Source organism: Cygnus olor, chromosome Z (assembly GCF_009769625.2).
Source record: "Cygnus olor isolate bCygOlo1 chromosome Z, bCygOlo1.pri.v2, whole genome shotgun sequence".
NCBI lineage: Eukaryota > Metazoa > Chordata > Aves > Anseriformes > Anatidae > Cygnus > Cygnus olor.
Window position 1 is genome coordinate 36,012,436 of NC_049198.1, and position 14,197 is coordinate 36,026,632.

At 40.6% G+C, this 14,197-nt stretch overlaps 1 protein-coding gene across 4 annotated transcripts in view; it reads right to left on the minus strand.

Moving 5' to 3' along the window:
• SLC24A2 (solute carrier family 24 member 2) overlaps positions 1-14,197 on the minus strand; it is a 144,745-nt gene that overhangs the window by 36,653 nt on the left and 93,895 nt on the right. For all 4 annotated transcript variants that reach the window (XM_040542058.1, XM_040542055.1, XM_040542057.1 and 1 more), the window contains one exon: positions 789-917. In XM_040542058.1, the coding sequence (XP_040397992.1) occupies positions 789-917 (129 nt within the window). The remainder of the gene's footprint in view (positions 1-788; positions 918-14,197) is intronic.

Here is a 14,197-nt window from a genome sequence, read left to right on the forward strand (position 1 = left end):
AACCTTTTAAGCCATGCATCCCTCTCTTGCAGCAGTTTTAAGTCTATTTTTGATCCAGAAAGGAAAAGAGATTAAAACACTACTAAAGGATTTTTCCATCTATTGCACCTATTGACTCCTTTTTTAATGTTCTTTTACTTTCCATGAACCTTCCCAGTCAGGATTATATGGATATGTGAATGTAAATGTGGTAACACTTGACAGCTTGTCATTTTATATAATTTCTATTAAGAAGCAGTCTTACAAGACTTCAAGCCAAGTTGGGGATAAAAATTAAGAAGTGTTTTACACATGGAATGATTTCTGAATTTTGTTCTAGTATGAAATTTAAAGATGGTGAGTAGAAAGCAGAGGTCTAGTAGAAAATGCATATCATTATTTTTGAACCACTGAGAAAGTCTAGACAGTCGAATATTCTTTCCAGTCTCACCCTTTAGGGCACTGAAAATGGGCAGACTTCCTCAGCACTTATGTGATGTTCAGTGGAGATCTAGAAATACAGATGTGAAGTCCCCAAAGAAATTTTAAGAGTTTTCAATTTGCGTCACAAAATATTAATGAATATGAATGGCAATTTTTATAGATTTATTACCAACCAGTTGTCCACAAGCACCCATTTGAAGATTTGAAGATTAATGATGTGGTCTCCTCAAAGGAGAAACTTATAAACATAAATAATTAATTCTATTTTTACATATATTCACTGCAGTCTCTTTCTCGATGTTGGCATTTAGCTAGAGAATCCCCAGCTGTGTAGAACACGTGGACTTGTAACGCCAGTTACTCACGGGATTTCTGACATCCGGGAGTGAAGCCCACAGTGGAAACACAATGGGTAACACAACAAGGTAGGTGAGCTGCTTGCGTGGGGTGTCAGGCCAGGCCAGGCTGAGTGGCTGGTCCTCATCCTCTTCATTCTGTAAGAAAAACTGCAGTGAGCAGTGTATTGAAGTGGATAAATGGGGCTAGGGATTGTTTAAATTGCGGTCCTTAGGACTGCACTGTATTTTGGTAAGGATCCATGGGGTCTGAAAACATCACATTGGCACCACACCTTCCTAGCAACATTAGCTAGCACAGTCAGATGGTTTTGGCGAGGCTATGTGGTACCTTTCCAGCACAGGCTGCCTGAAGGTGTCTGACTGCAGCTGTGCTGACAGTGATGCTGGTCCCTCGGGATGCATGGAGCAGTGTCACACCTTCTCCCTGGAGGGAACAACACTCTCCTTGTGCCTCTGATATGTTATTTCACCTTCCTACAGGCTCTCTGTTGGGATATAGGCTTATCTAATCAGAGATCAAAACTGGTCTGGACTGCCCCAAGCCTGACCAAATAGATTGAGATTTGTATAAATATATGTGTGGTGGTACACATGCACAGATACACTCATATATGCATACAAACTATATATATGTGAATATATACATGTATACATATATATAACTTTTCAAGCTCTTGTGAGTAACTTTAAACATTACTTTTTGAGATACATATATGCATGTATTCCCTTGTTGAAAGGACCATGGGACAATTCAGGCTGGCAGGGACCTGGGGAGCAACGCTGCTCAGGCTGCTCAGACCTTTGCCTAGCTGGGATTTGAACCCCCACCCCAGAGGTGAAATTGCTTGATATTTCTGGGCTCTGGCTCCACAGCTGAGCTGTTCAGGTGAGGAAAAGTCTTCTCATCTCCACCCTGAGCCTCTTGTGTTTAGACCTGCCACAACACTGCCGTCTTCTTCACAGCTTGGTGATAAAATTAAAAGGAAAGTCATTCCTCTCCTATTTGAGTAGCTGATTTTAACGTCAATCTTTAATATCCTTTTATATGTAAGATCTTCACCTGTCGACTCTATTACAGAGTTGATGTATAGGGACCTTTTCCCCTGACAGAAAACATTCCAGCTGCCACACACTTCTCTTTCTCTAGCTTGCCTCTGCCAACAAAATGGAGCCCTTTAGACTGCCACAGAAAGAAAGCGAAGTAAGCATGTTTCAGTCTTTTGGGTCTGTGTATAAAAACAACCTTTTAGCTTTTATCACAGGTAGGCAGTGTCTCCAGAATTGCACATGGATCTAACATATCATAGAATAAGGCAAAAGTAAAAAAAAAGTGACCTAAATGGGTCTGTCAGACAGATGTGTATAACGCAAATCCTATTCAGCCTGTGGAAAGATTTTCCTAAAGAGCTCTATGAAAGGTAAAGAAGCACCCACCAAAAAAAAAAAAAAAAAAAAAAAAAAAGAAATGAAAGAGTAGCATGGGGAATAAGTAAGAGTAGTTAGAGATTTGGGCACACTTACTGGGCTACGATCTCATTGGCATCATGGAGATGTGGTGGGACAGCTCCCATGACTGGAGTGTTGGAATGGAGGGATACAGGCTCCTTAGGAAGGACAGGCAGGGGAGATGAGGAGCAGCTGGAGTGCATGGAGCTCTGCCTGGGGATGAATGAGGAGCTGACAGAGCTTGTGGGTCAGGATTAAAGGGAGGGCAGGGACAGGTGACATTATAGCGGGGGTCTGCTACAGGCCACCTGATCAGGAAGACCAGGCAGGTGAGGCCCTCTACAGGAAGGGAGAAGCAGCCTCACGTTCACAAGACCTGGTCCTCATGGGGGACTTCAACCACCCTGATATCTGTTGGAGGGACAGCACAGCAGAGCACAGGCAACCCAGGAGGTTCCGGGAATGCATTGATGATAAATTCTTTCTCCAAGTGATAGAGTATCCAACAAAGAGAGGTGCTATGCTGGACCTTGTTCTCACCAACAAGGAGGGGCTGGTGGGGAATGCAAAACTCAAGGGCAGCCTTGGCTACAGTGACCATGAAATGGTGGAGTTCAAGGTCCCGAGGACAGAGAGCAGGGTGCACAACAACCTCACTACCCTGGATTTAAAAAAGCAGACTTGGTTTCTTCAAGGATCTACCTGGTGGAGTACGATAGGATAAAGCTGTGGAAGGAAAGGGAGCCCAAGAAAGGTAGTTAATATTCAAGGATCACCTCCTCCAAGCTCAGGAGCAATGCATCACAATGAAGAGGAAGTCAGGCAAAAATGCCAGGAGGCGTGCATTGATGGACAATAAGCTCCTGGCCAACCTCAAACGGAGGCCTACAGAGAGTGGAATCAAGGACAGATAGCCTGAGAGGAACACAGAGAAATCATATGAGCAGCCAGGGATCAGGTTAGGAAAGCTAAAGCCCTGATAGAATTATATATGGCCAGGAACACCAAGAACAACAAGAAAAGCTTCTACAGGTATGTCAGTAATAAAAAGGAAGGCTAGAGAAAATGTGTACCCTCTCTGGAAGGAAATAGGAGATCTGGTCACCTGGGATATGGGAAAGGCTGAGGTACTCAGTGACTTTTTGCCTCAGTCTTCAATGGCAAGTGCTGTAGCCACACAGCCCAAGTCACAGAAGGCAAAGGCAGGGACTGGGAGAATAAAGAACTGCCCACTGTAGGAGATCACATCATCTACCTGGACTTGTGAAAAGCATTTGACACTGTCCTGCACAACATCCTTGTCTCTTAATTGCAGAAACATGGATTTGATGAATGGACTACTTGGTGGTTAAGCCTGAATGGTTGCACTCAAAGAGTTGCAGTCAGTGGCTCAATGTCCAAGTGGAGACCAGTGAAAACTGGTGTTCTGAAGGGGTTTGTAGTGAGACTAACACTGTTTAACATCTTTGTTGGTGACGTGGACAGTGCAATTCTGTGCATCCTCAGCAAGTTTGCTGATGACACCATACTGTGCCACTGGTGGTGACACCAGCAGTTGACATGCTGTCAGGAAGGCATGCCATCCAGAGGGACCTTGACAGGCTTGAGAGGTGCGCCTAGGCAAACCTCATTAAGTTCAAGGCCAGGTGCAAGGTCATGTACATAGGTCTGGGCAATCCCAAGCACAAATATGGGCTGGGCAGAGAATGTATTGGTAACAGCCCTGAGGAGAAGGACTTGGGGGTGTTGGTTGATGAGAAGCTCAACATGAGCCAGCAATGTGCGCTTGCAACCCAGAAAGCCAACCTTATCCTGGGCTGCATCAAAAGAAACATGGCCAGTGGGTCAAGGGAGGTGATTCTTCTCCTCTGCTCTGCTTCATGAGACCCCACCTGGAATATTGTTCTGTGGTCCCCAGCACAAGAAGAACATGGACCTGTTGGAGCGAGCCCAGAGGAGAGTCATGAGGATGATCAGAGGGCTGGATCATCCTCCTGTGAAGACACATTGTGAGGGCTGGGGTTGTTCAGTCTGAGAAGAGAAGGCTCAGGCGAGACCTTAGAGCAGCCTTCCAGTACCTAAAAGGGGCCTACAAAAAGCCGGGGGGGGACTCTTTGTTAGGGATTGGAGTGATAGGGCAAGGAGTAATGGCTTTAAACTGAAAGAGGGTAGATTTAGATTAGATGTTAGGAAAAAATTCTTCACTCAGAGGGCAGTGAGGCACTGGGACAGGTTGCCCAGAGAAGCTGTGGATGCCCCATCCATGGAAGTGTTCAAGGCCAGGCTGGATGGGGCTTTGGGCAGCCTGGTCTAGTTTGTGGTGTTCCTGCCTGAGAAATCAGTCCTTTCTGCAATGGACCTGTTACTCCTGCCATAGATTGTGAGATATTGCCCTATTTTAACATTGCTTACATAAGCCTTATGACAAATGCTATAAAAAGCAGTCATTTAAACGACCACACCAGTTACTTTTATGAGCAAAAGAATTGTTGATGAAATGTCACCATATGTTGGTATTGTTCATAACATTTTCTACTTATTGCTTATTTTGGTTGAAGATCCAGTCTTAATTATTCAACAGTTAATTGTTGAATATTGTTCAACTCCTCGATTGCCATGAAGTGATCAGAACCTAGACAAGCAAGCCCAGCTCTTACCTTAGGCTCTCCTGCCATGGAGATGTATGACTATGTCACCTGACACAGGTGTACTGAAGTAAGCACCTGTTTTCCTCTTGACACATTGACAGACTATAGCTACTTTGGGGATTATATGTTGTTGTCGACAGAATACTGGGTTTTGTTAACCCCTATACATTGTGTAACTCTCAACTTTTGTGATTCTAAGATGGCAGTAAAGTGTCTAGGTCATAATTGCTATTGTTGTTAAAAAAAACACATGTAGACATACATATGTGTTAAAAAACACATATGTAGACACAATTCGTCACACTCCACACAGCACTTACGAGGCTCCTGAGCAGCTAAGAGGCTAGCCTTTGCCTTTAGCTTTCAGCTCTGTACCAAAACAGGCAGATGATCTGTACCTCATAGCTATAACCTATTGAATCCTGACTTTTGGGGGACTATGTTGGTGCAGTAGTTTGTGTGGTTACTTCCTAAAATACAAAGCCATGCCTTTTCCATTTTGGTAGATGCTCTTGCAGTGGGAAAACCAAACTGAGCTGGATGCTCAGCTTTGAAATGTGATGATTGAGGTAAAATTTGAGCACAAAAGGACCAATTGAAGGGTTGCCTAGGTAACTTTTTCAGAGTGGCCTGTGTATAATTCAAGCAGCAGACTCAGCAGGAACAAAGCTCCATAAACGACTGCTTCATAAAGAGTACTGAACGACAACGTATTTTCTGAAATTGTCATCTTTAGATATTAGCCATGATTAACAACCATATTTAATTATTACAAAATCTTTACGATAGTCTAAGTTTGCACATGAGTATGTACAATGTTTGTGCAATACTGGTGAACACATTATTTCAGCACTGGTCCTCATTCTGGTCTTGTGCCTGTGTCAAACAGCATTGCTGTAGCATGAGCACAAAGGCAATATGAATGGCAGTAGCAAAGCAGCACAAAGAATTACATCTGGAGGTCTGCCAGATGTGTCCTGGGGAATCTAGTGCCATCTGTCTGAGACCTTTTCACCTTCAGGTTGTACTGCCTCATCCATCTCCCTGTGATAACTACACTCAAAATATATACCCAAACTCGAGCTCACAGTGCAGTAGGGCAAAACCATTTTCCTTGCTACTGTAACTCCAGGATGCATGAAAGATGCTACAGAGTGGATCTCCACTTGTTATTTCATAAATCAGAATCAGCATCTGATTTTCAAATGCTGACTTTCCAAAAATCAGTAGAAGTAGGGATGTTAAACACAGTTGTAAATCTAGCTTGCACAAATTTCAAAGCAATGTTGAACCTCTTCACTGAGGTTGAAGAAATGAAAAGGAAAGAATTTTCACAGCTATAAAACCACATTACTGTGGGTGTTGTGCTCTGGACCAAGCTGAGATACAAAATGACTTAGCACAGATTTATGGCGGAGATTGCGTGCACTGTCTGTGGTTTCAGCCTCTCTGCAATGTACATACTCAGTATGCATACTTGCCGTTTGTAGGAACTGATACTGAAAAAATATTTTTGATTTCTTTTAATCTGTGTGATGAACAACACTTGCAAGGTTATGTACAATTCTATTCTACAATGCCAAGAAGAAATACTTAATGATATACATGGTTGAGTTCAACTACCTACAAATAGACAAGTTGGTGCCATTTTAGGCACCTTCTGGCATCTCACTTGACCTCGTGGTACATTATCAGAAATGCAGAATATTCTGCTGATTTCTAACATACCTGCCACTACACTGATAATAAGTGATTTGGGGTAGGTGGGAGAGGATCAAGTAGTGTAAAATCTCTACAGTTTTCTGTAATACGGCAAGATTGACTGGGCCAAGAGGATAGAAACAGCCACACTAAGTCATACACAGAGACTATTTAGATCAGTATCTTGCTTCTGGCAATAGCCAGACATGGGTACTCACAGAAGAAACATTGGAATGTGTCATATGTTTTCATCTTCCTCAAAATAAAGGTTTAGCCCGAAGCTGCATTAGATCTTCATTTGTAATAGCCATTAAGTGTTTCCATGAAATTCTCATTAGCTTCCATAATTATTTACACTCTTTATTTACTGTATACTATTTTATTTTTTCTTGGTTGTGCTTGGGACCGTCTTTCTGTTACATATACCTTTGTAATGCTGAATATCATATATATACTCGTGTCTAGGTGGGATAGATGCACTACTCTAATGCATATTAATCAATAACAACCAAATTAATTTTCTAATAGGCAAATGATATCCTTGCATGTCCTACTAGGGCTAGTAGAGTACATCTATAAATAACAAAAAATATAGTTTTGATTATTTTGAAGAAATTAGACAAGAACTGTCATTTTGTTGTGTTGTCTTTCATATATCTGTAACAAATATTCTTTCAATATTTTCTTTTAAATGAACGTACATATATGCAGAATCTTATTCTTGCTACTTCCATTTTTGTTCTATGTAACTGTCCTGGTTTCAGGTAGGACAGAGTTAATTTTCCTCCTAGTAGCTGGCAGGGTGCTATGTTTTGGATTAGGATGAGAAGAGCGCTGATAACATGCTGATGTTTTAATTGTTGTAGAGCAGTGCTTACACCAAGCCAAGGACTTTTCAGCTTCTCGCTCTGTCCTGCTAGCGAGCAGGCTAGGGATGCAGCAGGAGCTGGGAGGGGACAGACCCAGGACAGCTGACCCAAACTGGCCAAAGGGGTATTCCATACCATCTGACGTCATGCTGAACAATATATAGGGGTGGCTAGCTGGGATGGGGGGGCCGGCTGCTCGGGGATAGGCTGGGCATAGGTCAGCGGGTGGTGAGCAATTGCATTGTGCATCACTTATTTCGTACACATTATTACTATTATTATTATTATTATTATTATTATTATTATTATTGTTATTGTTATTGTTATTGTTATTATTTTCCCTGTCTTAATAAACTGTCTTTATCTCAACTCACAGACTTCACTTTCCCGTTTCTCTCCCCCATCCCGGAGAGGGAGGGGGGAGGGTGAGCGAACAGCTGTGTGGTGTTTAGCTGCCAGCCGGGCTAAACCACAACAGTAACTCATGACAAACAATGAAGAGCATACCAAATCTCCTGAGTTTGCATCTTTCACACATCCTTCACCCAAGAATATCTATCCAATTACTTGTTTGTAATCCAACATACAAAATCTCTTACCAGTTTGCTCAGGACTGATCTGATGACTTCTCCTAATCTCTCAGGAAAATCCTTCCAGAGTCAGGAAGATACAGTGTGTTTCACTTTATATAAACAGCATCAACGTATGGTGACCTTTCATCAATAACTATTTTTTGTATAAACAACAACTTATAGCAAACTCCATCTGCCAAAGTCAGAGTGTAGTCACCGCTTTTAGCAAACATCAGAAAATTATTGTTTCCTTGGATGCTCACACTCAAAATATATTATCTTAGTAAAAAGAGTTGCTTATTTGGCACAATATCAGATGACTGCAACTTTACATTTTTTTTAACTGATATTAGTAAAACATGGAAAACAAGTACAATGAACCACCTCAAAATTTTCTGAAGTACTGAAACTGCCACCATTTACCAAGTAGTCCATATCTTATAAAAAATAGAGCATATGAATTGCAAATATTATAATCTGATAATTATTCTGTTAGCCCAACAGAACTGCAGAGCTGAGCTGTACATTCGCATGATTGTACATTTCATGTGTATTTTGACTTATGATGTTGTTAATCAACAAAAAAATAGCATCAGGACTCCAGTAGAAAGCAAACTGCAGACAGGCACTGTTTACAGTTCAATTTCCTCATGCTGAAATATAGATATTGTACCACCTATAAAAATGCAATTTATTTCTTTGCCTGGTAGTGCTGCAAAAGGCTGTTGAACTTTTTTTTTCTTGGGAGTGAGGAGTTTTGTACAACCGAACTCCTTACAATGAGTGAACCAACAAAAAAATGTGAAGAAGTCTCAAAATGTTACCTATCTTAGATGCAAGTACTGATTTTCAGTACTGAAATTGATTTTTTTTTTTTTAATTTTCCTTAGCATAGCAAACCTCATACTCATTTGCTTCAATAGACAGGCAGAAGACAAAGGCTACTGTGAATTGTGGAACAGCCTCAAGTCTCTGCTTCAAGATTCCTGTGTTTTGATTGGATTGATCATTTATCTTCTGTTACATCTTATTTGGAAAAATATGGGAAAAAATGTGAGATATTTAAGCTAGAATGGCAGTATGCAGTTTCTGAGGAGCAGCTAAGACAGAAAACAATGTCTTTCCTTCCCCATTCTGGAGTAAAATTCAAGTAGGGAGCAAAATTAAATCCCCAAGCTTTTCAAATGTGTTCGGTATATATGGACCCTCATTTTAGTGCAGGTAACTTTTATTAATCCTCTCTGCACTGTGAACTTACTGAAAATAACTACCCTTTGAGTGGAGGCTGTGGGAAGGAGCAAGGCACAGGTAGGTATTTGCTCCAGATTCTGTTATTGCTGCCTGTGTCCTCCTGGGCTCTTGTGCAAATAGCTGAAAGCACAGTTCCCAGAGACTATGTGCATTTTTTTATGTCCATGCTACTTCATCTCTTAGGGGAATTGAAAAGAAATAGACTATTTGTAGTAGCCAAAAGTCAGCCCAGCAGTTGAAGTAACAGCTACGGTGCTATGGAGATGTAGCTGAAGAATAAGTCTTTGTCATCAAGCCATTTTTCCCTGTCCTGGTTTTCAAGTCAAAATGTCATAGAGCAAAAAACCATGGAATACACAACTAAGTAACCTAAGGAAAACAAAGAACAATCTGTTTTGATGGCAGCACAATTTTCATTAAGTTACAAAAAGCTATATTGGCAAATGACATGCAGGCGTTTATTTTAGGCTCAGTGTGGCAAATGAAAAGAGCTTTATGCATTGGAAAAACATATTTTTAATTATGAGACAAATTACCAGGCATGCTGGAATATATCACTGTCTTCCAACTAAGGCTGCTCTCATCTTCTCTCCCCTCTCGCTCCAAAATGGAAACATTTTATATAGCCCAAGAATGATAGCCTATGACAGAGAATGCACGGCTACTAGATTCAAATCATGTTAATTTGATGCAAAGGGAATGAGGACTCCATGGCAGGGGAGTGCTGCCTCTGCCAGAGGCTCTGTCCTGAAATGCTCTGCACTATTCTGCTGCTCTTTGCTGGGGAAAGCAAAATACACTTTACCCCACAGTTTCTCAGGTAAGCAGTTTAGATACAATAAAAACAATAAATCAGTCATGGCATTTTCTTATTACATGCTGGTTGCCCTATCTTTTCATGGAAAAGTTGTCTCTTACCATGGTAGCATGTAAACATTTTCCAGAGAGGTTTCCATGGAAACAGGTAAAAGTGTGCGCATATGTACATGTGTGCGTGTGTATGTGCGTAGGTGGGAGGAAAAGGAGTTATCTTCAGCCTGGGAGCTATTTTTAGGAAAGCCACAGGTTTAAATGACTGTGTCTGAGCACACTTAATCAAATGCTTGTTAAGAAGGTGGCAGTGGGTGGAGGGGAGGTAATGGGACTTCTCAAAAGGATCATTTCTCTGAAGGACACCCTATAAAACATTTAATGAGATACTGTCAGTGTCCTTTTAGTCTTCTTTCATTTTGTCACATGCGCTCAGTATCACTCTATGAAGTTTCATATAACAGAGTTTTCTCTTTTGTGGCAGCCTGCTAAAGGTTAAAAGAAAGAATGCAGCAAGTAGAACAAAATCCCCAAGGAAGATGGAATATCCAGCAGGCGGGAAGGCAATTTCTGGCTGCAATTGAAGCAGGAATGTCTTGCAGACTGTATGATGGAAGGAGGTATTGTTCCCTGCTGTGCTGGTTAGGGCTGGGAAGGAGACCATAGACGTCTGTCTTTCTCAGGGGCTGATCCTTTTTTATCAAAGTGTAGGAGATCTGTGGCTGTTTCCAATGAGAGTAGTATTATATGAGTATTGGTTTCTGGGACAAATGACTGTATTTCTGGGGACATTTTCTGGAAAGCCTTTCTAAATTTCTGCAGCTACAGCACAACGGAGTTCACCTTGTTGAGCAAAGACTTGGGCTCTCAAGAGGAGAATTAAGGTTCCTGGATAGGAGTGAAATAGGAGGAATGGAATTAAGGGCCTGGGGAAAAGGGACAAGCAAGACTGTGGAGTTCGGAAGAGACAAATGAAACAACAACAACAAAAAAGGTGATAAAGTAAAATTCATTTTGGTGCAGGAAAGTTTGTGAAAATCATTTTTTTGACTCTCTTGACGCCCTTGACTCTCTTTTGTGGAGTATTTCAGTCTTGTGCAATGAAAAAAGAAGGAAAGGAGGAAAGAATAACAATCAAGAAAAAATCTGAAGATGAAAAAAGAAGCCCTAAGGAAACCAGTAAAGAGACAGGTAAAAGTAATTAGTGGAACTTGGAGAGATATGTATTTTTAAAGAGCTGTTCAATTTACAAATATATGAACATTAAATAAAGCATAAAATCAACTTTTCCCTTTTCTTGCAGTTTTAGCCTGAGACCTTCCCTACATAAGGGTCCTCTGCTCAACATCATGCTTTTAGAAGAATAGTTTTATACATAAGATGGATCTATTTGCATATTCTCTTTGTAGTAGTAGAATGTATGATTTTTAATGAACTTTAAATCAATTTGGAGGTGTCCTATTGGATGTGCTTGAGCTCCCAGCCTTCGTACAAAGAAGAGCAAAGAAGCACAGTGAGGATCACAGCATGGTGGTAAAAACTGTGCCTGTGCGAACTCTTGGTAAAAACAGGTGACACCAGCAGGCTGATGATCTCCCAGCATGAACCCTGTCCAGCGGATCCTGCATCCCTGCTTGTGTGTGTCCACTTGGGTGCCTCTGATGGGGTGTTGCTTTGGGGATCTCCCAGTTAGTGAGGTAATGAGAATAAATCTACTCTTTGCATTTTAGCTGCAAGTCTGTGGTTATTCCCGCTACCTGCCTGTGCTGACTCACACACCTGCTATGTGAAAACACCCATATCCCAGAACACAATTTTCAGGACAATATTTTTTCCCCAAAGGCATATTTGCAGCTTGATTCTTCAAGATGGACAGAGTCTCTGATCTCTTCAGTTCTAAATTAACATCACTGGGACATGGAGTTACTAATGTTATTATTTTAAGGAATTTATGAGTCTTTCTAAACAAACTTATGGATCATGAAACCATATCTTTGGACATATAAAATTGAAAAATTGGAGAGAAGCAAATTTTATACTGTATTTACAAATTCAGACACCACAGAACTTCCTTTTGCATCAGGATAGGGAAAAATCACCAAAAACTCAAGCCACTAGATTGCATTCTACTCCCAGACCAGAAGCAAATACCATTCTCAGGCTGAAATGGTGATTACTTGTTCACAAAAGGATCAAAATTCAAGAGCATTTGTAGGTCAGGACTGAGCTGTAATGAGAGAGTTTTTGTGGAGGTATGAGAAGGAGAAACTATTGTGGAGGTCTAGCAGGCATATTATCCTGTGCCTTCAGTATTGCTTCCCTGAACAAAGCTGCTCTTAGAACGGATACCATTGTCTTGAAGATACAGTGGTTCCCAGGCATACAGTCTCCGTATAAAGTTTGGAGAAGCTAGAAAAAAAGCTCAGGAGGGCAATGACCAGTTTCCCCTCCTCTAATTCTAATCTTCATCAAAGAAGAAAGTCTTGTGAATGCTGTTTACGTGATTCTGCTGTTGCCTACACTTCTATAATCAGGGTTAATCCTATTAGTGTCCATGAGGTCAATATACAAAGCAGAAAGAAACTGAAGAGTGTTGAATTTGTCCTTCTCTGTATTTTTCTCCTTCCTGCTTACTGGGGCGATGAACAGCAACAAAAACAGCCAGAGAATTAAACATGTTAGAAACAGGCAGACTTCACCTTCCAGCAAACTTTGGTTGAAAGTTTTCTACGCGCATTTTCCTTGGATGTCAGTAGATGGGGGTCTTGTTTTATTTTGCTTTCATCCCTCTTGACCTTTACTCCTTCTGTTATCTGAATCTTTTTTATTTTACTTTTCTCCCTTTCTTTCTGTTCTTAAATTGCTTGCCTATGATCCGTTGTGCTTTGTTAACTTTGAGTATCTCAGAGAAGTCAGTGTTAGCTCCAGGGTGATGCCACAGCTTGGGAAGGTGTACCAGGAAGCTGTGCACAAAAAGCTAGGCAATAGATCGAGGAAGGTTCTCTGTACAGAAGAGAACTGGCAGAGAATCTCACAGAGAAGTACGGTCCTAAATATCACAGAGACCTATTTATTCGTTACATACATATCATGGATGAGTAGACTATTTTTATTACAACTTTTCAAAAATACCGTTATATATTTTTAAATTACCAAATAGCCTCCAGCATATCAATAACTGAAACAGTCTGAGGTAGCAACAACTGTCAGGTTATCACTAGAAGAGGACAAAATTAGAAAGGCCACTGGAGAGGAGCCAGCATGAGCCATCTCAAAATATTATTAAGGGATTGCTATTTTTTGTTGTGACAGCAGACACCTAAAATCCTTTCTTTCAGATTGATGGACCTAAAACTGCAGAATCACTCCTCCATCAGTTGCAAGCCTCCCTGCTTGCTCCATCTTGTCATTTTGACAATGATAGACAAAGTATCTCTCTTCCAATACAGCACAGCACATTTTCAGAATGTCCTAATACTTTCTTAAATTAACATAAAAATTTGAAACCTTCCCTCACTGAAAGTTTAAAATGTCTAAATGGAGATGGGAGGAACAGGAGGAAGACATTAATGAATAATGTACTCCTACAATAATTTTCCTTTCTTATCCTGAAGTTGTTTGAGATTGAAAATATTGTCTTGAATGATGAGGCTGCTTGACCTTGCAGATTTCTGAACAAGCTCAGAAACAACTTCATTACAATGCAAAATGTAATATATGCCATATAGCATATGGTCATTGCTGTAAAATATGATTGCTTAAGATTACTCTTCCTTCTTTGTTTTCACCAAACAATCTCAGTGAAAAAAATGTGGCAGAGCAAGACCTGTTTCTTCTTAAGCTACTGAGTGCTATTAGAGTCTATTAGAGTTATCGTACATCCCACAGACTGATTTATGTAAACACTAGCAGGTTACACCTGGCTGTGCTATCCTTTATTGAACTTTGAGAACAGAAGTCATAAAACTACACTGCTTTGGATTTTGTTACTTATTTTGCTGAAGCAAAAGCATTTTCCTTACATTAAAATGATGAGTATTAAAGTGAAATGTATTTGGAGTGTTGAGATTTTTTATTTGGTAGATTTTACTCATCTCATTTATTTAAGGATAATGTTT